This window comes from Drosophila yakuba, chromosome 3R (genome assembly GCF_016746365.2).
Source record: "Drosophila yakuba strain Tai18E2 chromosome 3R, Prin_Dyak_Tai18E2_2.1, whole genome shotgun sequence".
NCBI lineage: Eukaryota > Metazoa > Arthropoda > Insecta > Diptera > Drosophilidae > Drosophila > Drosophila yakuba.
The window spans coordinates 10,868,441-10,890,157 of NC_052530.2; the positions used below are offsets into that span (position 1 = coordinate 10,868,441).

The 21,717-nt window shown below is 43.8% G+C and overlaps 4 protein-coding genes across 8 annotated transcripts in view; 1 reads left to right on the forward strand and 3 right to left on the reverse strand.

Annotated features, from left to right (window-relative positions):
* Positions 1-7,257, reverse strand: part of LOC6536321 (maternal protein pumilio) — a 177,995-nt gene extending 170,738 nt beyond the window's left edge. Inside the window, exons 1-3 of one of the 2 annotated variants that reach the window (XM_002096869.4) lie at positions 7,142-7,257; positions 3,000-4,156; positions 1,434-2,234 (exon numbers count right to left, since the gene is read on the reverse strand). In XM_002096869.4, coding sequence (XP_002096905.2) covers positions 1,434-2,234; positions 3,000-3,341 — 1,143 coding nt within the window. In that variant the 5' untranslated portion in view covers positions 3,342-4,156; positions 7,142-7,257. Of the gene's footprint in view, positions 1-1,433; positions 2,235-2,999; positions 4,157-6,322; positions 6,514-7,141 lie in introns of those variants that run through there. The other variant, XM_015192177.3, reaches the window with a different exon arrangement.
* Positions 7,258-7,720: 463 nt separating this feature from the next.
* On the reverse strand, positions 7,721-10,199 carry LOC6536322 (chromosomal protein D1). The gene is made up of 4 exons (XM_039376769.1): positions 10,183-10,199; positions 9,995-10,049; positions 9,385-9,792; positions 7,721-8,718 (listed from the first exon to the last, which is right to left on the reverse strand). Exons 3-4 carry the CDS (start codon positions 9,788-9,790, stop codon positions 8,060-8,062), a joined length of 1,065 nt encoding a protein of 354 aa, XP_039232703.1. The 5' UTR covers positions 9,791-9,792; positions 9,995-10,049; positions 10,183-10,199; the 3' UTR covers positions 7,721-8,059.
* A 536-nt stretch (positions 10,200-10,735) lies between these two features.
* Positions 10,736-15,832, reverse strand: LOC6536323 (phosphoinositide 3-kinase regulatory subunit 4). Its single transcript, XM_002096871.4, has 8 exons — positions 15,587-15,832; positions 15,340-15,526; positions 14,128-15,174; positions 13,054-14,064; positions 12,778-12,991; positions 11,775-12,408; positions 11,103-11,717; positions 10,736-11,042 (listed from the first exon to the last, which is right to left on the reverse strand). Exons 1-8 carry the CDS (start codon positions 15,682-15,684, stop codon positions 10,811-10,813), a joined length of 4,038 nt encoding a protein of 1,345 aa, XP_002096907.1. The 5' UTR covers positions 15,685-15,832; the 3' UTR covers positions 10,736-10,810.
* A 293-nt stretch (positions 15,833-16,125) lies between these two features.
* LOC6536324 lies at positions 16,126-21,654 on the forward strand. 4 transcript variants are annotated; one of them, XM_039376765.2, is made up of 8 exons: positions 16,126-16,220; positions 16,270-16,392; positions 16,655-16,859; positions 17,183-18,435; positions 18,891-19,039; positions 20,042-20,321; positions 20,715-21,038; positions 21,431-21,654. In XM_039376765.2, the coding sequence occupies exons 4-8, from the start codon at positions 17,674-17,676 to the stop codon at positions 21,509-21,511; spliced, it is 1,596 nt and encodes a 531-aa protein (XP_039232699.1). In that variant the 5' UTR covers positions 16,126-16,220; positions 16,270-16,392; positions 16,655-16,859; positions 17,183-17,673; the 3' UTR covers positions 21,512-21,654. The 4 variants fall into 4 exon arrangements, with proteins under 4 accessions (XP_039232699.1, XP_015047674.1, XP_039232700.1 ...); XM_015192188.2 differs by lacking the exons at positions 16,126-16,220; positions 16,270-16,392 and having other exon boundaries at positions 16,563-16,859; positions 17,183-17,323; positions 17,572-18,435; XM_039376766.1 differs by lacking the exons at positions 16,126-16,220; positions 16,270-16,392 and having other exon boundaries at positions 16,563-16,863.
* The last annotated feature ends 63 nt before the right edge of the window (positions 21,655-21,717 follow it).

Genomic DNA, 21,717 nt, shown 5'->3' on the forward strand with positions numbered 1-21,717 from the left:
TAAAATGGCATTTCCTATAAACAATTGTGACACAACGAGAACTTCTCTGCACTCCACTTGCATCCACAGCATCGCAACTCATTAGTTCCCAGTATGAAATTCTTTCGTTTATAAATTGCTGCCAGTCGTTTCTGGCTAAAATGCCAGTGGTAGGTAGTAGACGAGTTCTCAAGTCATCAGATTTACCGACAGCCAGACAAACAGACAGGTGAGCAGACAGGTGTGTGAGTAGCCGAGTGTATCTGAGTGTGGCTGTGCCGCATGTGCAATGTTCTGGCTTTATAAGGTTGAAAAATTGCAACCGGAATGGGATCTATGTATCTCAGCCCCGCCTCTTTCTTCGCTTCCCCTATATTTCCACATTTATCTCCATTAGCAGCGCAGCAAAGACACGAATAAAGCAGCACAGACAGACGGCGAGTGGATAAAATGAAGAGCCAAACAAGAAGTTGCAAGAATGGTAGAATCAGCACAATAGTCCTCTACTGCAAGTTCTATAACCATCAGAAATAATGGCCACAAAGAATCCTAAAAAACTGAATCTCGTATAAAAAGAGATTCTATTAAACTGTCGTAATCAAGAAAATATCAAAAACAGTAAATGGTCAAACTTGGTAAATTACAGTGGCTTTTAACAATCATTTTATGAGCCCAAAATAGAATTCCTCTGAAAGTTGCGGAATGAAACGAAAAGTTTGCGCCGAATTGCGAAGAAGAGGCACAAGGGAAACCCATAACCACTAGCCGCCAAGCCAACTTATTGATTAATCTAACAAGAGAAAATAATCAAATGAAATTTAATGGTTAAACTTTTGCCACTCTCTTCTTATATTTGGGTATAAACTTTCGATTTAAACATGTAAGAGCTCTATTAAGGTCACTTGGCCATAACATTTTGAGAGGACTCCCTCTGATCGACATTTTTGTCAAGTTGGTTTCGGCAATTTAATTGACAACTATCAAGTTTTAGTTCGCTAAATAAACGCCGCATAATAAGACAAATGAATGTTGTGGCAAACTGAAGTTAAGTAAGGCAAGAAAACTGTCATCCTCATCGGTTAGCAAATGCGAAATAGATGAGTCATCCTTCAAAGTAGCGTCGTTGGTTTGACAGGCGAAAAGAATAAGCAGCGTTTTAGTTGTTCATAGCTACCCCATCATGTAAAACTTGTGGATACTCCGTCAGTTATCAATACACATTGGTATACAAACATGGTTAACGAATTAGCGTATCTTTCCGGGCCTTATCAATTGAATTAAAATGAATACTACTCGTGCTACTGATAAGTAAAGTATTCCCAACCAAATCAATTGCAACATATCGCAGATATGTGTATGCCCTCTCCCTTTAATTATCCGCATTAATTATCGTAATCGAAGTCACAATTGTTGGATTAATTGTGGCGTGCCAAGAAAATTAACCTATTACTCACCGCTGCATTCCGATTGGCAGCTGCAACAGCAGAGCTGTTCATATATTGATTCTGTGGCGGCATCATTGCGGCTCCCATGGGCACTGTGGTCTGGCCACCCATGTAGACATAGTCCTGGGGTCCTCCGGCTCCGGGAGGACCCAATGGCGGCTGCTTGGGCATGCCACCGTTCATTCCCGGATGCATGGCTCCACCATGATGGTCGTACATGCTGCCACCCGATTGGGCATAAGATGACATGTGACCCAAGGCAGCCGCATGGTTAAGCAGATTCGAGTTGTACTGGCCGGGATGTTGCTGTTGCTGCTGCTGTTGTTGCTGCTGCTGGCCAGGATGTTGAATGCCCAATCCGTTGCCGTTGCCCAGTCCATTGCCACCGCCCATGAGATGGTGTGGATGCCCCTGGTTTTGCGCCTGCTGCTGTTGCTGCTGCTGCTGCTGGGGATGCTGCTGGTGTGGATGCTGATGTTGTTGCTGCTGCTGGGCTGCAACGGCGGCTGCTGCCTGTGACATCATGTGATTGTGCTTGGCCACCGCCGCCGCCTGTTGCATGGCGGCCATATTCGCAGCTGCAGCGGCCATCGATTGATGATGCAGACCGCCATTCGTGCCAGAGCCACCATTATTTCCGCCACCAGCTCCGCCGCCGCCTCCTCCACCACCACCCATGCTGCCCAATCCGCTGCCCATGCCAATGGTTCCAATGGCGCCGGGCCCACCATTACTACCATTTCCCGGTGGGCCGCCAGGAGCTGCATTGGCCGGATTCATCGGCGGATTGTACTTCCATTTGTCCGGGTTCTGGAATTAAAAATCAAGGATACATTAGAATACCGTTGAGCCTTTGAACAGTTCTCGATATAATCTAACTTAATTGTAATACTCTCATAAAATGCTAGGCTGTTTAATCCTTTTATACTTTTATACTGTTGCCAATTAAGTTCCCAGCCGAATATGAAACCAATTTCCTTATCAATACCTCCTAGCCTTTGCTATTCTATTCACACAATTCCATTGGCTGCGCTCTCAATGCCAATTGCGATAATCTGTTTATGCAACCATTTCTGGCAGACACTTATACAATCTGCGGAGGTCAACTGGGGGAGAATGAAAGCCCACCTGCATCCCCCAGAAGTAAGCGCCACCAAGTCTAATCAAGAAGCAGCACTTGGAAAAGTTACCGAATCGCGATATGGAAGCCAAAATTTAGAAAGGGCAAAGTACAGAATTGCAATCTGATGCTAATTGCGAAAAACGCAATCAATACTAATTGCATAAAAGTAGCAAACTTTTATACAAAGAATTTCGTTTTTCGGTAGTTAACTTGATGATTTTTTAAAATATCATTAAGCTTCATGACATATTTGGCTAAATATTCTAGCAAAACAATGTATATTTAATAAGTAATTAAAAATGATACAGATTCTCGTTTAGAAGTATGCCTAACAAATGAATCTTCCATTATCTTCATATATAAAACTTGTAACTATTGATAAAATTTACTCAAATGATTCCTAAATATGGTTTATTGGTTTACTGGTTTATTTTGGAGTATGGAATACTTACATCGATCCCATGGCCGTCGTCGCCGCACGCCCATCGGGTCTGCTGTTGCTTCTGGGCAAAGTGGGCGGCGTACTCCGCGGCAGCGGCCTCGTGCAAGGTCGAGCCAACGGCTCCCACCCCTGGCACACCGCCACCCACTCCGCCCACGCCCACTCCGACGCCAACGCCACCGGGCGATGGACGCTGCTGGAAGACATAGCCGACGGCGGCTGCGGCGGCGGCACCAGCTGCATCGGCGGCATCCTGCGACACGCCACCGCGAGATCCTACCACAATGGCATCCGTGCCAACGCCGACGCCTCCGCGGCCATTGCGATCATCGTTTCCACCCAAAAACTTCATGTGTTGCTGGTGTTGCTGCTGCTGCTGCTGTTGTTGCTGCTGCTGTTGGTGTTGCTGGTGTAGCTGTTGAAAGTAGGGCGGTGGTGGACCGTAATGTTGCTGCTGCTGCTGTTGATGTTGCTGATAGAGTTGATGCTGTTGGTGCTGTTGTTGGTGTTGCTGCTGCGGCGAGGGCGTCGATATGGCAATTGTGGGCGCGGTTAGGAGCTCAATTTTGGAGGCTTTTTCTAGCTATCGCAGCTGACAATTTTGCGCGTATTGCCAACTTGATTTGGATTGGATTTTTACTTGCAGCGCAAAAAACCACACACACGCGCGTTTTTCAACACGATTCGCTTAGAAATATTCACAATTGTTACATGTATTTTTTAAAAACTTTCGCTTCAGATTTACACTTGTTTTTTGTTTTGTTGCTTTTAATTATTTTGTTGTAAAAGAAACCACACTTTTTGCTTAATATATTTAACATTTATTTTACAGACTTTGCTGAGATTTTTCACACACTTTTTGCTCAAAAAAATTGAATTTCCTTCGTTTGGTTGTCGTAGTTGGTGTTTTGTTTATTTTTTTTTTTTTACATAAATTTACACAAAATTACGAATAATATTTTACACAGTTGCACAGCTGTTGTTTTTTGGGACTTAACAAAACTGAACTTTATTTATTTAATTACGTATGAGAATTGGTTAAAACTTGAATTTTTACAGATTTCTGGTTGAGAATTGTGGAATTTCCGTTTATTAATGTAGTTTATTAATTATAATTAGGATGAATTTTAATTTACACGACGTTTTAATGATGAAAATATACACAAACTGCAATGAGAAGTTAAAGTGTAAACTTTGATTAGTAAACGGCAGAGTTCTTTCGAAAACAATTCTTCAGAAATCGAAAATTTCGAATCATATTACTTTTGATTCAACCTCTTGCAAAGAGGTAAAAGTTTTGATTGCCTTTTTGATAGACACGCGAACCACTGTACTTTTGTGCGATTAAAAACTTTGAGCTGGTCATGGTAAAGAAAAGATTCCGATAACACAGACAGCAGACAGGGCACATAAAAATAAACAACAAAATAAAACGCACAGGGGGCAAATAGAAGCAAAACAATTTCTTCTAAAACTGAAAGGCGAGTAAGACAAATATTAGCCATGATTTCCTCATTACGAAAACAATAACAAAGTCTATGCCTTGGGGCGGGGAATGGGGAGGGGTGGGGTGTATCGTTTGAGGAACAGGAGTCCCAAGAACAAGTCAAAGAGGAAGAATATCCATAGAAGAACAACTCAGAGCTGAATCATGCGCGAAAAATACGGAAAATTAAAATTGCTTTATTTTAAGACCGATTGCGTTAATACTCTAAACACCTACTTTACGATTGGTACATAAGTGAAAAACATATTGGATATAAATAACGATGCAGTTTAGTTATATCAGTGAATATCAATACATAACTATTCAGTCGTTATCTATTCGTTAGTGCTTAGCAACCGTAACAAAAAGTTGACATACGATAACAATGGGTGTTATGTTGCAGTTTCACAAAAGTTTGACTGAAAGACATCGAAATTGGTGTTTAACATAAAGATTTCTTATAACTCAGAAATAGAACTATAAAATTTGAAAACCATTTAAAATAAAACATTAATGAAACAATATCCAATTCAGCATTACTAAAAATGTGTCTTCTTTAGATTATACTATATATTAAAATAACATAAAATTCCATAATAATTTGGGATTGAAACTAACAGAAACGAAATCCATTATTAAAATCTGGTTACATTGATGATCGGTTTGTTTAACAATCTCAGAAATATACATATCTGGAAAACTTGTGGACAGAATTATAGCGCCTCCCGCAAAGGGTAAACGAAAAGCGCAAGAAAAGGCGAAAGGCGGGGGCTGGTGGGGCGGTTGAAAATGGAAAACATATAAAATTAACATACACACAGAGGAGCAAGAACAACAGAAAGAACAACAACAAGAACGATGCCGGCAGACGATGAGCGAATGCGACAGAACGAATGGCGAAGAAAACGAAACGAAGCGAAGACGAAGGCGAAAGGCGGCCGCAAACATTTGAGGTTACGTTTTCAGCGAGAAGAATGCGAGTGGGTCGGTCTTTTATTTTAATATTTTTTTGTTGTTGTTTTTTTTTTTTTTTTTGGTTGTTTACGAGAACCTTCATCTCTCCATTTCTCCTTTCAGTCCTTTTGTGCCCCCCAAAACGCCTCTCTTCGCGGAGAGACAAGTGCAGCATGCGAAAAGGGATAGAAAGAGAACGCAAATGCTGGGCCCCTGGAAACACGCATACACCCAAACGTACACATTCAGGGGGGGATATAAAAACAAACATTAAGATAAACCATAAAAGAGATGGCGGACAAAACAAAGGAGGTGCGGCCAATAAGTAATTAGGAATTAAACCCATTTGAATTGTTTAATATTTTAGTTGGCAGTTAGGCGTTCTTATTGGGAAAAGCACGTATATACAAATGCAAGGCGTCCCGAGAGAGAGGAAGAGCGAGAGAGCACGCTAACAAACACACACACGTAAGAGGCAGCTGAATAGGATGGGGGTGGGGGAGCAGGAAGAAGCAGAGCAGCCAAATGGCCGCCGCTCAAAAGGAAGAACACGATGGAATAAGGAAATAATGAAACACACACTTTCGCACACTTACGCACAATCGGAAAAATTTGTTCACCAACCAAACACAAAAAAAGGAATCATATCAATTATTCAGGCACACACTTAATTGATTTTTACCTTTTTCGGGCAAAATACGAATTAATTTCGCAAACTATTTATACATGTTTGCATATATACAAAAAGCGGTCTGGAAACACACACATACACTCATGCCGCCGAAATGGAAAAGGAAACCCGATGATGACAATGTAAAACGAAACAGGAGTACTTTACGGTTTTAGCTGTTTTTTTTTTTTTTGTTCCTTTCTTTCCTTTTTGAAACACTTACACATGCACTTAAAAAAGCCTTTTCGTTTGCATTTCCTTCGATTTGATGGTGTGTGTGTGCTTTCGTTAAATACGAAATTTAGATTATTTAAATTACAATTATTTACACAGGATGATGAAGAAGAAATCGGCCAGGAATTTCTTCAACGTCGCCGCCGTCCGTCGCAGAACGATAATAAAAGCGAAATGCAAAGACACACTGGCCAAATACAACTACAACAAAGAGCTAGCTAGAGAGAGCGCAGAGAACAAGAACCCCAAAATGAGAGCAGTGTTGGCAAACGTGCGAAATCAACAGAGAGAACGAGTGAGCATGCCCACAGAGTAGGACAGTGAACATAAGAGAGAGAGAGCGGGGGTGTGAGCGCAAAAGACCGACAATTTATTTTACTTTTATTAACATGCGCGCAAAATATTTATATAAATTGATTACACATTTTCTTATTCTTTTACCATCACCCCCTTCTTTTTATAGTCACCCTTGCAAATGAATTACGCTGCGCCAGCCAAATTGTTTATATATTATTTATCAATCGATTTTAGGGGCATGCCAAATTTGATTAGACGCCAGACGCACACAAACACACACTGAGCGCACAAAAACAGCCGAACAATCGCGCATACATACACACGCACCAGGGTGTTTGTTTTGTTTTTGTTTGCGGCTTTTTTTTTTATCAATTTCAGATCTTTTTTTGCAGCCGCAATTTGGATTCTGATTTACGGCCGATTGGAAATGTAAAAACGGGTGTTGAACTATCATCAAATGATGGCGGTTTTAAAATGCTTTTCATGATTTATTGTTGTTGGGTACACACACCTTAGCTTATTTGAAAAATTTACATATTACAAGCACGCCGTTCTAGGTCTGCTTCTTCTTACGCGCGAACATTTAGTGTGACCGCAGCGCCACCGTTCAAATATACCATAGCGAAACGCACTGAAAAATACTCTCAAATCGTTCTCAGATACCAAAAATGTAACATTCTCGGTAATATTAAACTATAATTACGTTAAGTGGCGCAGTAACTAAATAATTGGGGTTTTATGTTTTATTATGCATGTAACTAGTTACATTCGTTCGAAACCTGTTAAAATCGCATTAGAACCATTCCGATTTATAGATTCGACTTTTTCAGTATGACCATATATTGTAAAATACAGTGAACACTGCATGTAAGGATTCAGTTCAATTATTTACCTCTTTTGAGGTAACCCATTTTCGTGCCAATTTTGAATTAAAAAATAAAATCAAACTAAAATAAAAAATAAATTTGAGGTCTAGTTTGTTTATTTAAACTTGCATACGATTGAATTAACTGCAATCAAATCAAATCCTTTGTTACAATGAAGTTCAATGTTTAACAAACTTCCCAAAAAAAAAAACTGGCCGCACATCTCTAATACATATGTTATTTATTTGAAAATTCCAATCCAATTTGAAATCGTTTTCCGAGTTACTCGACATCATTACAGTGGAGTGCAGTGTAAACGGATGTTTTTATTTTCTCAGCAATAAATCGGAATATGTATGTAGATAGTGTGTAGTTTTTATGAGGGTAAGGTTCTCGAAAGTCCAGTAGGTCCTATCCGTATTTTATTTTTTGTATCTTGTGTGCTTAAGGTTTCGTCTCTTACTTGCAGATGTTTTCGTTTTTTTTTTTGCAACATCCTTTTTTTTTGTGTTGATTCTTAGGGAGCGGGGGGTGTGTGTGGAAATGTTTATAAATTGTTTGTTTTAGGCAGCTACCGATTCGGAATCGTTGTAGGCATCCGAAACATATTCGTCGTTGGCATCATTTTCGCCATCGGAATTCCATTTCATGCCATCTCCTTTGGTTGGTGTCCCATCCACGGCATCGTCCTCGTCGTTCGCCTCCTTCTTTGAGTTTTGTTCGGCCTGGTCGGTGGAATCAGCATCATCTGCATCAGCATCTGCTTCGTCAATGTTTTTCGGTGGGCGACCGCGGGGCTTTGGTGTTCCCTCCTTGGGCACCTTGCTGGCGCCAAGGGTGGGACGTCCGCGCTTCTTCGGCGCCACTACTGTCTTCTCCGGCGAGCTGTGCACCTCGTCCGCGGAGTTCTCATCGTCCTGATCATCGTCATTATCGTCGTGCTTGTCGACGGGCGCAGCAGTGGCCTTTGGACGACCGCGTGGACGACCAGTGGGCACGTAGCCACTATTGCCGCCACTTCCCGACTTATTCTGTGGCGGACGTCCGCGTTTCTTGGGCACTTGTGGCTCCCCATCGCCATTGGACTCGGCTGCCCGCTTCTTGGGCCTTCCCAGGCCGCGTCCCGTGCGCGATATGTTCAGGTTGACGGATCCAGCCGACGGCCGACCCACCGGGCGACGTTCTTCGATGCTGCTACCGTCGTCATCATCATCCTGCTCGTCTGTTTGGAGAGAACCAAGTTAAGACTAATTAATAACATAATAGAAATGTTTGCTGGAATATATTAGAAGAATTACTAGCGAAGTTTTAGACATTGTTTTGTTTGGTTGATTGGCAACAGTTTGTTTGGTGGCCGAATCCGGAAATCTCGGCTCTACCTGTGATCTATGAACAAAATTTCCAGGTAGCGTCGAGATAAAAGTGTGAGTTTGGTGGAAGCAAACAAAAAAAGGGATACGACTCAAACATAGTTTTCATTTTGTTTGTTGTACAGCACAACAACGATTTCCTTTAAATAGCTTATATATTTTGTCAAGAATGATTAGAAAGACATACAAACGTAGACATAAAGAAAGAGGCTGTGAAATGCAAACTGAAATAAGGATATACAAAAATCACCATCTACATTTTTAGAGAATTTATAGATAAGTAAAGAAATTGTTAAGCTATTTCTGCCCATTGGATACACACTGTTTCTCTAAAGTTAAGTAATGAAGGGGGCTTTGGGAAGAAAGAGTACTGAAATAATGAGTTCCCTTATGGGTTGGTCCTTATTTTGTACACTGAAACTCCATCTACGGAACATGCATTAGGCATAAGCGATTTAATTGAAGTAGGACCATAAAATGTAAGGGTTTTAGGTACTACTGTAGCACGCTTAGCTCACCTTCATCCTCGCTATCGCTGGGCTGGTGCTTCTTGGGCCTGCCGGCCTTGCGTTTTTTGGCGGAACCGGGCGTCTTGACTGCATCGCCAGCTCCGGCGCCGCCACTGCTCTTGGGACGTCCTCGGCCCTTCGTCGGCGAGGGGGATGAGTTGTTTGCAAGCTCAGCGCCGGAGCCGTCGCCCTCCTCCTCGTCCTCGGGATCATCGTCATTTTGGATTTTTGACGCCTTGGGGGGACGACCGCGCTGGCCACCACCACCGCTGGTCGTACTGGAGCCCTTATTCTTGGCGGGACGACCGCGTTTTTTGGGACCCGGCGAGGCTGCCGCCGCCGCCGCTGATGAAGATCCGCCACCGCTGGATGCCTTTGGCGGTCGGCCGCGCTTCTTTACCGCTACTTCCTCCATTTCTGTACGGGATTCAATTAGCAAACGAATAAAGAAAAAATCCTTGTTTCTTTTCTTTTCTGCGCCTTTTTAGCGGCGTCCCTTCACACGCACACACACGCTCAGTCTCTCTCTCTCGCGCAAAAGACACAAACACGCACACACACTGATGGCTTCTTGCTGAAGCGCTCTCTTTTGCACGCTCTCGCACGCACACACGCTCACTTTTTTCGCTTGGCTCCACTCTTCTTCTTCGCCTTTTTGTTTGCCGAAAATCGAGCTGGAAAAATATACAGAAAAACAATTTCACATTAGGGCTTGAATGCGCATAATTGCTGCGAAAAATATTTTAAAAAAATTCTTAAAAATTCTTGTTTTTGTAGAGCCGAATGGGAATTACTTGCGTTGCTTACTTGCCTGCCCAATTTGTAATTGTAAAATACGCGCACGCTAGTACAGTTAAAGGTAGTGATGTAAAAAACTACGTCGATGCATCGAGCACCGATAATGTTATGCGATGCCTATCGATTTTTCTGTTGATATCGATGTTAAGCGGTGCATCGACGTGTTTAAAATATGGACCGTTTAATTTGAAACTGCGTAAACGCATTTTTTTTTTGCATTAGAACGTATCGCATTTTAACTTTTTGTGTTCCCCCTTTTTTAATTGTTATATTATCACAAAACTTTGAACGTTATAAAATGTTACTTACTTTAAATGTGGGAAATCTTTTTTCTCCAAGATGAGGCGAAAATAAAAATATTTTTTGAAATTCTTTCTTTCTTGAACAAAAAAAACGGCTTCAACAAAAAGTAAAAACTAAAATTATTTTTTCAAATTCGTACATGCTCGAACAACTAAGTTTAGGAAACTTATGGTCGAGTTGAGCAAGTTTAAAGTAACTACATAAAACGTCTGGCCTACTATATTATTTGAAAGAATGAGTACAGCACAGAAGCAACCGATTATTAAATAGTTACACATATTGCAGTTTATTAGGCTAATCACAGTTGAATAATTAAATACTATTTAGTGGGCGCTCACTTCCACAGCTTGATGACACCGTCTCGCGATGCAGAGGCTATGTAGATCTGGCCCTTGTCCTTGCACATCAGCAGATCCGTGATGGCATCGTGGTGACTGGCCGTTGGCATATCCGGACCAGAGCGGGGATTCTCCTCCGTGGAGGACCGCAGCTGCTGCGAGTCGCCCGTGCTGGCCATGGAAATGATTTGCTCCTCGATCACCTGGCTGCCTTCCATCAAGCGGGCACTGAAAGAGGGATGAATTGATTGAATGATATAATAACTATTATAACAAAATAACAACTACCCATAGTTAAAGGCCACATCTGCCAGGTTGTCATTGGCGGCAGGTACTTTTAGCGAGGAGTTCTTCGGGTTGGTGATGTCCCAGTACCGGATTCGCTGATCCGAGCTGCCGGTGAGAATGAAGGGTGAACCATCGACCACGCCACTAAGAATGCCACATGTGGTGGCCGGATCGCTGGTACTAGCGCTGGATAAAGCCGCCACCGGACTGGCCCACAAAACAGTCTGGCGCTGTCCCGTCTCTATGTTCCACACGGATACCTCGTTGTTCGACTGCGAGGCTGAGATCAGGTATGAGGGCTCTGTGGGATGGCAGGCCACCTTGCGTATCCACGAATCCGCCGGATGCTTTATTTCCGCAATGGGGAGCCGAAAGCGTAGATCCCAGCAGATGTGCTTACCACCGCTGGTACCGGTGGCCAGCCAAGATCCAGTTGGATCCGCACATATCGTTGTGATCACCCCATGCCGTAGCTCATTCTGTAGGCGCCAGGCGCTGTGCTGCATCCGTGTGTCCCAGGCCACAATGCCGCCATACAGCGTGGCGTAGACAATGACACTCTGCGTGGCCTGGTCGTAGGCGTGCATGTCCACCACCGGTCCGTCCTTATGATCACTACGAATGAAATTATCACTTTGTAATAAACTAATTAAGTTAGTTAAGGCATCTTACTTTTGATTTAGTGCCTGCTGGAGCGTCATTTTGGCGGAATTCCGATCGATTCGCATCATCAGCATGCTGCCATCCTTCCCACCTACCGCCAGCGATTGTCCGCTATCACAGGCGGCCAGCGCGTAGATGGGTGTATTCGCCGAATAAACCTGCCTCGATTTGTTAACACCCTGATTGCCATTCAGTTTGCTGCAATCCCACAATCGCACAGTGCCGTCAATGCTGCCGCTGGCGAAGAGCGATCCATGGGGTCGCAGGGAGGCCAGCTTAATCACGGATTCCGAATGCTCGTGCAGGTGAGCCACCAAAGTGCCGGTCATCCGCCAGCCTGGCGGATAGGGAGTCACCAGCTTGTCGTAGCTGCAGCGCTGGGAGATGGCCAACACATTGTAGCGACTCTTGATCTTGGCCGTCAGCGATTCGAGATCCTTGCGGCACTCGGAGGAGCGTTCCAGCCAGCAGTTTCGCTCCGGCATTGTGTATTCACCCAGCGAAGTGGCCGCACTCACGGTGGCAGTTGGCACTCCAAGGACTACGCCTCCAGAGGCAGGACTTCCAGCCAGTCCGCCAGCTCCCAGCGGAGTGATTGCTGCATCCGAGGCGGGCGAAACTAGAGTTGGACCCTCGCTGGATCCTAAAAAGAAATTGACATTATTTCAAGCAGCTTGTTCAATTATAACATTAGTCTGTCTGTGATTATTTCTAAAGAATAATTTTGAATTCAAAGAATGTTTATATAAGTATAAGTTTATTTCAAGCACGTAAAAAAACAAGTCGCGTAATAAACAAGGTTAGTAATGCAAAACAAACAATAATAATTTTCGGTTCATGCTTCCGATATTTTATCCTTCAGCGAATTAATTCCCATAATCCAGAACTAAAAATAACTGAGAAATGCAAACAAGCGATTACTTTCGAACTTAAGAGAAGGTCAAGTGAAATGAAGAAATTTAGTGGACTTTTTAACACCCAATGAAACGCAGAATATAAATTATTAACTTACGGTTCTCAAGGGGCATTTTGGTAACTTTGTCTGCCAGCGGATATTCATGACAAGCGACTTGCTTGCGACTGACCACGATGCGTCCATTCCCGGAGGCGGTGTCGTCCAGATCCTGGAGGGCCTTGTGCTTCATGGAGATTAGGAACGGGTTCATGGCCAGCAGCTGCATCTCAATGAGATCCGTTAGGCCCTCAGAGCTTAGGCGTCTAAAAAGCTTCAAGTTGAGGGAATAAATTACAATTCATATGACTTTAATTACATTAAAGTTACACTTACATTCCGCAGGGTCTGTCCCATCTCCTCGTACTGCGGCAGAGTTCCCTGTCTGGTCTGACTGCGAACACGCGACCGAGCCTCCAGCGCTCTGATGAAGTGATGAATGTCCTGGAAGCGCAGCACGCTGTCAAAGATCTGGCGCGGCACAGGAGGATGCACGCAGTCCAGCAGGATGTGCGGCTTTTCCACCTGGATGAGCGGTGCCTTGAGAAATGCGCCAATCGCCGGCATAATCTTACACTGCACATCGATGGCGGTGAGATTGCGCGCCGTGGTGGCAATCATGCCGCAGATTTCGTGCCGAACCCAAAGATTTGGATGGCACAAATAACAGGCTGTCTCTTGGACAATTTCCGTAACGGCTGGCTTCTTGATGTGACCCAGTTCGATGAGAATGGTGACCGCACGAATGGCTTTTGCAATGACGAACTCCTCGCGATCCGTGAATCCTTGCTGCAGAAGTGGCACGAGAATGTCCGACGCCTGCCAGCCCACATAGCCAGCCACTCCGGCGATGTTGTCATAGAAAGCTCCCCTCAAATTCTTATCCTCGTCATTCAGGAACGTCATGATGTGCGAGAGTATCACATCGTTGGCTTTTTCCTTGCCAAAGAAAGCGCAGAGATCGCAGATGCCCGACTCCATCAGTGTTTGCTTGACCACCGGCTGGGAATCCGTTAACAGACTGAGCACTGCCTGTCTAACAATGTCATGGAGGGCGTTCAACTCTGCCTCGTAACGTGGAGTGGGCATATCGTTAGGAGCATTTCGCTGCGTTTCCTCCAGAAAGTAAACAGCGCTCTTCGCCAGTGCAGCTATATTCCGGGCAAAGGCCACGCGAACAATCACTGCACTTGACTCGCTGGCCAAATCGGTGATGGAGGGCAGGATGTACTCGGGAAACACGTTGGCATCGCTGCGCGGAATGTCCTTCACCATGCCCAAACAGGCAGTCAGAGTTTCGATGGCCTGCACTTGCACCTTGGCTGGCGATTTCTGGGCCAAATGGAGCTAAAAAGATTTGTTGGCATATGAGAATTATTAACAACAATCACTGAAAACTAGAGTACTTACAATATAAGGCAATATGCGATCAAGGATGGTCTCGGATGTTGTGTACTTGGACAGCTTTTGTAGAAGTTCCAAGGCTGCAATTTTAGTATTCGACTGCTTGAGTCCTCGGATGCAGGATGTGACCACCGTGATGATCAGAATGAGACCATCATGCTCCGGTGGCAGACGTGCACACAGCGTGGGATCCTTCTTTTCCTGCTCATCACTATTTTCCTCCTCCTCCGGAGTCAAATCCTGGGCCTGGGTCAGCACTTTTATGCAGTGCCCAATATCCTTGTGCAGACACTGAATCTTATCATCCGGCGACATGATCGGTGTTGAGCTGAACATTTGCAAGTACGACTGCAGGAAGGAGTAGAAGTATTCGGGAAACAGTTGACCGCGCTCCTGATCCAAGTAGTCCTCGGCGCTCTTTCGGTTCATCGAGTGGATGTCAATCATGGAGGCCAGCAGATTGCGCAACCTTTCGTTTTCGATGCCGGCCAGGTGTTTCTCCACCAGATCTCGCTCTCCTCGCCTGTAGGCCAGCAGCTGTGAGAGTTCAAAGGGCGCAGTTCCCTCTGTCCAGAGTTCCAGCAAGGCACAGCCTGCGGAGAAGATGTCCATGGCTGGCAACAAAGTGTTTCCCGCATAGCTAGGAGCAAGGCGAATGATGGAATCGGTGTGTATGACCGACATATTGCCATTGCCACCATCATCATCGGAGGCCAGTGTTTTAACGAATCGCTCGGGTGCAATATAACAGGTTCGCCTTCTACTCGTATCGAAGAAGTACGTGTAGTCCGCCGGATTGTCCTCTGGCAAATATGTGGGCTTAAAGGAGGCAAAGTCCGAGAGCAGGATCCAGTTCCAGGAGGTAATCAGGATGTTCTCCAGCTTGATGTCTCCGTGGCAGATCTTCTGCTTGTGGCACTGATTTAGGGCGCACAAAATCTGGAACGTGATCCACTTTTTCTCCAGTACGGTGAGAAATGGGCGTGTGGACACGCGGTCATAAAGACTGTGTTTCACATACTCCCGCATTATGTAGGCTGCCTTGTCGATAAGCTGAAAAATATGATTAATTATTGTTGCGCACATTTGATAGGATTTTATGGAATACCCCAAATAATGAAATTTGATGACTCAATTTAAATGAGAATACATAGGTGGAATGTGCATACCCCTGCACGGTATATATTCATCTGATAAATCTAATTGTTGAATACCAACCTCGACCCGCTGAAAGGGTAAACAATTGACGGCATTGGCGAGTGACAGTGTCTTCTTGATGCCCTCCAGTCGCTCCTTGTGATCCTCCAGTGGCAATGTGGGGTCGTGCTTCACAAACACCTTGACCACTATCTGGCCCTCATCCGTTTTGGCCTTGGCCACCTTGAAGAATCTCGTGCTGCCCATACTGTGCACAAATCGTGGGTGTCAACAATTTTCTCTGGGAAATCAACATTTTTCCACTTACTTGGAACTGAAGGTGATCTCGGTTCCAAACTGGCCGGAAAAGTAGTGTTCCACCGCATAAATCTGCGAAGGGGCAATGCCCACCAGTTGATTGCCCATCCTGATTGCTAATGCACTTTGTAGTGCCAGCAATTATGGTTAATTTTGTTAGTTTCTTTAACAATAACAAGAAAACGAAGTCTTCGTCTTTTCTGCGCAGCCAAACAGCTGGTGGCAAAACCCACTCGGTGTTATCGACACAATCCGTTCTTAAAAGTTTAACAGAAAATTATTCGACATTATTTCATTATAAGATATTATATTTTACCAACCGTTTTTACAACATTACGGATATAAATATTTGTAAGTTAGAAATATGTTTAACATAGTTAATTTATTTATAAATATCGATATCCTTCAGCTTACCCAGTTACCAAATATCGATATACCGCAAGACATATAGTAAAAATCGATAATGTGATATGTGTTAAAAGCCCGCGAATTTTTTTAAGGTATTTTAAAGTGAATGACGTTCATTCTAATGATTTTCCATTTCCATACATTAACTTGAAATTCTATTCGAATTACTGATTATGCTAATACCTAATTTATGGGGAAAGGTCATCTTGCTGAGGAATTGGAAGAACGTGAAGATGGTAAGGAAATGAAAATGTTCGATACAGATACACCTCTTTACATCTTTAGATCGGCGTGACGGATCCATTAAACTGATTATAAATTTATGTAACGGGCACACTGCAATCCATTTGTTGAATAAATTCGAAATGGGCCATGACGAGAGCCAAAATCAACCCACCAAGAGTCCAGGTGACAAATGTGCAGAGAATTTAAGAACTTGAAATAACTACCATATGTAGATTTGTAGTAGAAGCTATGATACCCTAGTATATAGCAGATATTAAATTTTACCATATAACTTTTAGTTACATTGAAAATCTGAGTAGTATGCATTGAAAAATATATCAAAAGGACTTATTAAGTGAAAGAAAGCTATTGTTAAAAATTCAGTTCTATTGATTATTTGATTATTTTCAATTTTTTAAGACCAGTTCTTGTTGATTTCTCATAGCGTGGCCAACACCAGAGCATTGATGGTATACCCAAAGAAAGAGCCACAAAAGCCGTGTTGATACTTGTATTTACATAAAAAGCACCAGCAGGCGGCATTAACGAAAACGTTGCCACCAAATCCGACTGCCAATGTCCACCAACCACCACCACCATTCCGAGAAGAGAACTTTCAAAGCGGACGATCGTGTGTAAAAAGAAAGTAGGTGGGTAGGTAGGAAACATAAACAAAGTGCGAGCCATAGAACCGGGTACACGGCAAAAAAGATTACAAACATAATTACGTTATTTTACTTAAATAAGATGACGATCTGTGAAATTAACTTGAAAAGTAAGCCTTATAATCATCAACAATAGTAATATTAATGTTACTAAAATACTCTTTATTTTATAAGAAACCTTATATTGGCTAACTTCATGTTCTGTTAAGTTATCTTTGCCTCCTCTGCTTTTAGTTGCTAAGTAGATACCTCATAACCCTATCCTGACAAAATATGCCTTTCTGCTTTGCACCACAATTTTCTTTTAGTGTAAAAACCAAAGCTGCTCGGCTCATTCTTCGCACTCTCTTTTGTCTCGTTTATTTGTGGACAAGACGGCAAAACCTGACGTGTTCAAAGCGCAGGCGTAAAGAATTCCATTCCGCGCGAGAGAGTCTTTGTAGAAACAGGTGAGAGCGGTGGAGAGAGCTGGAGATTTGGATACGAAGAAAGGGGAGAGGGAGGGGCTCACAACGAACATGTTCGAAGGCCCCCAAGAATCGTCGGCTTAAGAAGTGTTACAAACTGGCGCAGAGCCTCAGAAGAAAGAAAGTTTTCGGCTGTGCTGGCTGCTCTGCGCTGCGATCTCCGATCTCCGTTCTCCGTACTCCGATCTTGGCAATATCTGTCTGGATATATATAGTATATATATATATAGTATTCGTGTGCTCAGTGGAGCGTCTTCCGCGTTTTGTGGCTGCGTCGCTTAATTGGCCCAAAAGTATCTCAAGTGTGTGATTGTGAAAGTTCCTGCAGTAAAATGTTGTACGTGCGACGAGCTCTGCTCTTGGCCTGCTTGCTGTGCCTCCAGCCGCTGGGTCCTTCTCTCGCCAGCGAGGATGAGTCCAATCCGCTGCTGGACATGGCCTCGATGTTCTTCCAGGAGGCACTCTCCAACCAGAACGGTGGCAACAATGGTGGCGGCGGTGCTGGCTTGGCGGGTGTGGCCTCGCTAATTGGCACCTTCATGCAGGCCAGTGGCAAATCTGGTGGCGGAGCAGGTGGCGGCGGTGCTGGTGGCGCCATGCAGATCCTCTCCGGCCTGGGCAGCCTACTGTCCAAGAGTCAGGGTGGTCAGGGCGGTGGCTTTGATCCCTCCATCATTGGCAATGTCCTGGAGATGTTCACCCAGGGCGATGATGAGGAAACCGCACCACAGCAAAAGCGCAGTTCTGGTGGTGGCTCTGAATCTGGCATTGGTCTGGATACCATACTGCAAGTGGCTTCTGCCTTCATGAACACCCAGGGCAACGATAAGGGCTCAAATCATCACCAGCAGAAACGCTCCGCCGGCGAGGAACCGGAATCCGAGAACGGACTGATGAACCTTCTGCCACTGGTCATGCAGGCGGTTAGCTCCTTCGCCGGTCCCGAGGGTCAGAGCACCCAGGAGAAGCACAAAAGCCACGCCTGGGTGCTGCCACCATTCCTGGAGCACATTCACGTGCTGTGGGATCACTTCTCCAACTCGGAGCTGGCTGATGCGCTGTACGAGAAATCCGGAGTTAACAAAATCATGAAGGTGGATCCCTAAATCACACTTTACTAGTTATAGATTTCTTCTTAGACTTTTTTATTCGATTTTACTACGACCTTTCCTTAATTTTATATATTTAAAGATCACTGTATTATCTGCCGTAGAGCTCAGAAAAATATTCAACATATTGAGAGCCTTAAGAACAAACTGTTTAGACTACACACATACATATAGTAAACTGAAGGAAAATCTTGAAAAAAATACACATACATACCGTAAACTGAAAGAAAATCTTAAAAACAAATGAAATGAAATATAAATGTATATTTCATTTGATATAGAAATAATCAATTGATAGTGAAAGAACAAAAAAATCTAAAAAATTGTCCCATCAGTCATTTATTTTCCTAGCTCAGCTTTAGATACAAATTCTGAAAGGTTGTGAAATATGTTAAATTCCATTTGTTAATGCCAATTACTCTTCTCTTCTCCATCTGCAGGGCTTCAAGGGTTCCGATGGCAAGCTGGACTACGACAAGCTGTTCGAGTCGCTGAACAACCAATCCTTCCGTCGCCGCTGGATCAAGTCGGCCACACTCTACCTGGCCGACTGGGCCAGCTACCTGGCCAATCCCGAGGTGTATCTCAGGTGAGTCTCAGCTCAGCAACGTGGCTCAGTTTATAGCCGCCACAGCGTGTTAATTGTGGATCACGTTCTGCTCTGCAACGGTCGCAAATGCATTTAGCACCTGGCTGCCATTCTTGGTCCCAGACCAAGACCACCTTCCAGTTCCAATGACTATTCCTCCGATGGCTATTCCGAATCGTGATTCCGATTCAGAATCAGAGTCCGAGAATCCGAGAATCCGAACAGCTGCTGCCAAAAGCCTGTGCTAACCATTTCCCGTTAGCGACAGACACAACCCGTTTGGCCATCGAGCATGTTCGATGCGGCTACCTTTTGACCCACTTTTTTCGGTGCTGGTGCTTTTAGAACGTGCCTGCTAATCCAAGTGGTCAACAGGCCCCAAGTGCCAAGTCCAGGCTCTGATACAGTTACAGTAGATATGCAGAAGATACAGAAGTCAACGGCATCGTTAAAACAAACAAATAAATAAATAAAGCGGGCCAAAACCGGTTGGCACTCTTAGCCAGGGGAAATTGCCTCGGATGAGCGGGTACACAAGTACGAAAAATCAAGTAATTCTTATCTAAAAATCTGCCTAATCATAATGGCTTGAAATATCATATTGAAGTATACAAACTTTTTACCAATAAAAAAAATATTAATAATATTTTCATCACCTAAGACATTATCTTAAACAAACCTTCAATACTATGAATACTTTTCACACTAAAGAAATGACTTGTGAATTCTAAGCACACAACTTGCAGCTTAAAAAGCAGCATTAGTTTAAGCAATTTTTCTTTGTGTACAATTTGGATTCCGACATTTTTGCATGATTCCGAAGTAGGTCAGGCTTCTCAGACTTCTTGGTCTTCTACTATTTTTTTGTTTTGTCCGTTGCCCCATCGTTAGACAGCAAGAAAAGCACACAACAACTTCCACTTTCTAGAGACCCTTTCACTCGACCGTGCTGCGTCATTGAAACTCATCAATTTGTCCGCTTCTCCACGGTTTCTTATACAGGTACTTCCAGACGGCACAGATCATGTTTAACGGCCTGCTGAAGTCTCAAGGTTACCCCAAGCAGACCCACTTCGATCCCTCCCGTCCGGGCGAGACCATCTCGAATCTCTTGGACCATGTGGCCAAGCATCATCTGAACGTTAAGATCGATTCAAGGCAGTACGTCAAGCCAGCAGTGGGCTACGCCAAGGAACTGCTGAAACTCGGCCAGGCACGCGGATTACTGCAGTTCAATGCCACCGAGATCAGCGACAAGCTAACGGATACGCTCAACCTGGAGGTAAGCAGAATCTCTTAAATGAACTGAACTGATCTGAACTATGGGAACTGGGCTACGCAGGCGGTAATTGGAGATATTTATCTGGGAATAGGAAATAGCTGCGGTGAAACGAATAGTAATTCTTAAAGTTCTTTAAGTACCATTTGATCTCACATCTATAACTATAACTATTTATACATATACTACATATGTTTTGTACGAATGGTTAGACCCGTTTCGACTTCAAATGAAGTGGTTATAATTGAATAACTTGGCCTAGTTGGATGTGCTGCATCTGTACTAAGCACTTAACTTGGAGCAAATTAAATTAATTACGCCACTATTTTCTCCTCTATGCCATCGCTCACGCACCCGATCGAATCCGACAATGGACCAAATGGCTAAAACAAACAGGTTATTGAACCGGTGCTGAAAGTCCATCGCGCCTACAGATACATCTCCAAGTCGCCGCAATGCGATCGCTACGTGCTCTGCCAGCTGAATGCAGCGGCTCTCGAGCAGCAGGAGAAGCAGAAGCAACATGACCAATACCAGCAGCACCACCAGCCCAAGCAGAGCCAACAGAATCGCCCAACATCGGCGTCCAGTCTAATTGCCGGAGTCAGTCCGAAGATCGTCAAGATCGGGAGCATGGGTGCGGCAATCTTCATTAGCACGGAAACCGGTACGCCGTTCTGGACCCTCTTCGGTGTGATCAATGCGCCATACAACTGCGAGGTGAGTAGCGGCCACAATGATGCACAGCAAGAAATGGGATATACCTAGAAAAAAGATGTATGAAATCTCAATAGAGATATTAAACCACCCCGTAAATACACCTAAAAGTATGCTGTGCTTTACAGAACGCAGTCATTTGGTACTCTTTCTGAAGCAATAAATATTGCAGCATACTTTTAGGCACAACATTAGGTGGTTGAATATCTGTATAGGCGGTTTAATTTCGCTATTAACTTTAATGTTCTATTAGATCTGTATTATGGTATAATATAGTTGTAACCACTTTTTCTTATTTTTATTGTGTGCCAGTCTAATCATATACATTTTTTTCTCTCTGTACTGCTGCTTATCGCCGCTTTCTAACTGCTATTTCTGCGAATGCCCGCCAACAGGCCAAATACCCAGTCGACTGCAATGGTTTCCACGAGGGCGAGGCCAAGGTGACCACGGAATATATCCACAACGAGTTGTAGTATTCCAGTTGGACAACTGGACAAAAAGATCTGGAGGAAATGGAGAAGACGAAGGCTCATTAAGACGATTTAGCTGTAATTGAGATAAAGATTTCGTGTGTATATAGTATTACGGATTGAAATATATTTAAATTTAAACAGAACCTTTTATTGCAAACTGTGTCATTTTCCATGAGGGATGATTATCTAACCATTTCTAATGATAG

Bases quoted from the DNA above. Each gene is read 5' to 3' on its own strand.
- LOC6536322 (XM_039376769.1), bottom strand. From the start codon at position 9,790: ATGGAGGAAGTAGCGGTAAAGAAGCGCGGCCGACCGCCAAAGGCATCC. The intron at 8,719-9,384 runs GTGAGCTAAGCG...CTCTCCAAACAG, and splicing joins CAGCGATAGCGAGGATGAAG to ACGAGCAGGATGATGATGAC.
- LOC6536323 (XM_002096871.4), bottom strand. From the start codon at position 15,684: ATGGGCAATCAACTGGTGGGCATTGCCCCTTCGCAGATTTATGCGGTG. The intron at 12,409-12,777 runs GTAAGTTAATAA...ATTTCTTTTTAG, and splicing joins CAAAATGCCCCTTGAGAACC to GATCCAGCGAGGGTCCAACT. The intron at 11,718-11,774 runs GTAAGATGCCTT...TTTCATTCGTAG, and splicing joins CAGCAGGCACTAAATCAAAA to TGATCATAAGGACGGACCGG.
- LOC6536324 (XM_039376765.2), top strand. From the start codon at position 17,674: ATGTTGTACGTGCGACGAGCTCTGCTCTTGGCCTGCTTGCTGTGCCTC. The intron at 20,322-20,714 runs GTAAGCAGAATC...TAAAACAAACAG, and splicing joins CGGATACGCTCAACCTGGAG to GTTATTGAACCGGTGCTGAA. The intron at 21,039-21,430 runs GTGAGTAGCGGC...GCCCGCCAACAG, and splicing joins ATGCGCCATACAACTGCGAG to GCCAAATACCCAGTCGACTG.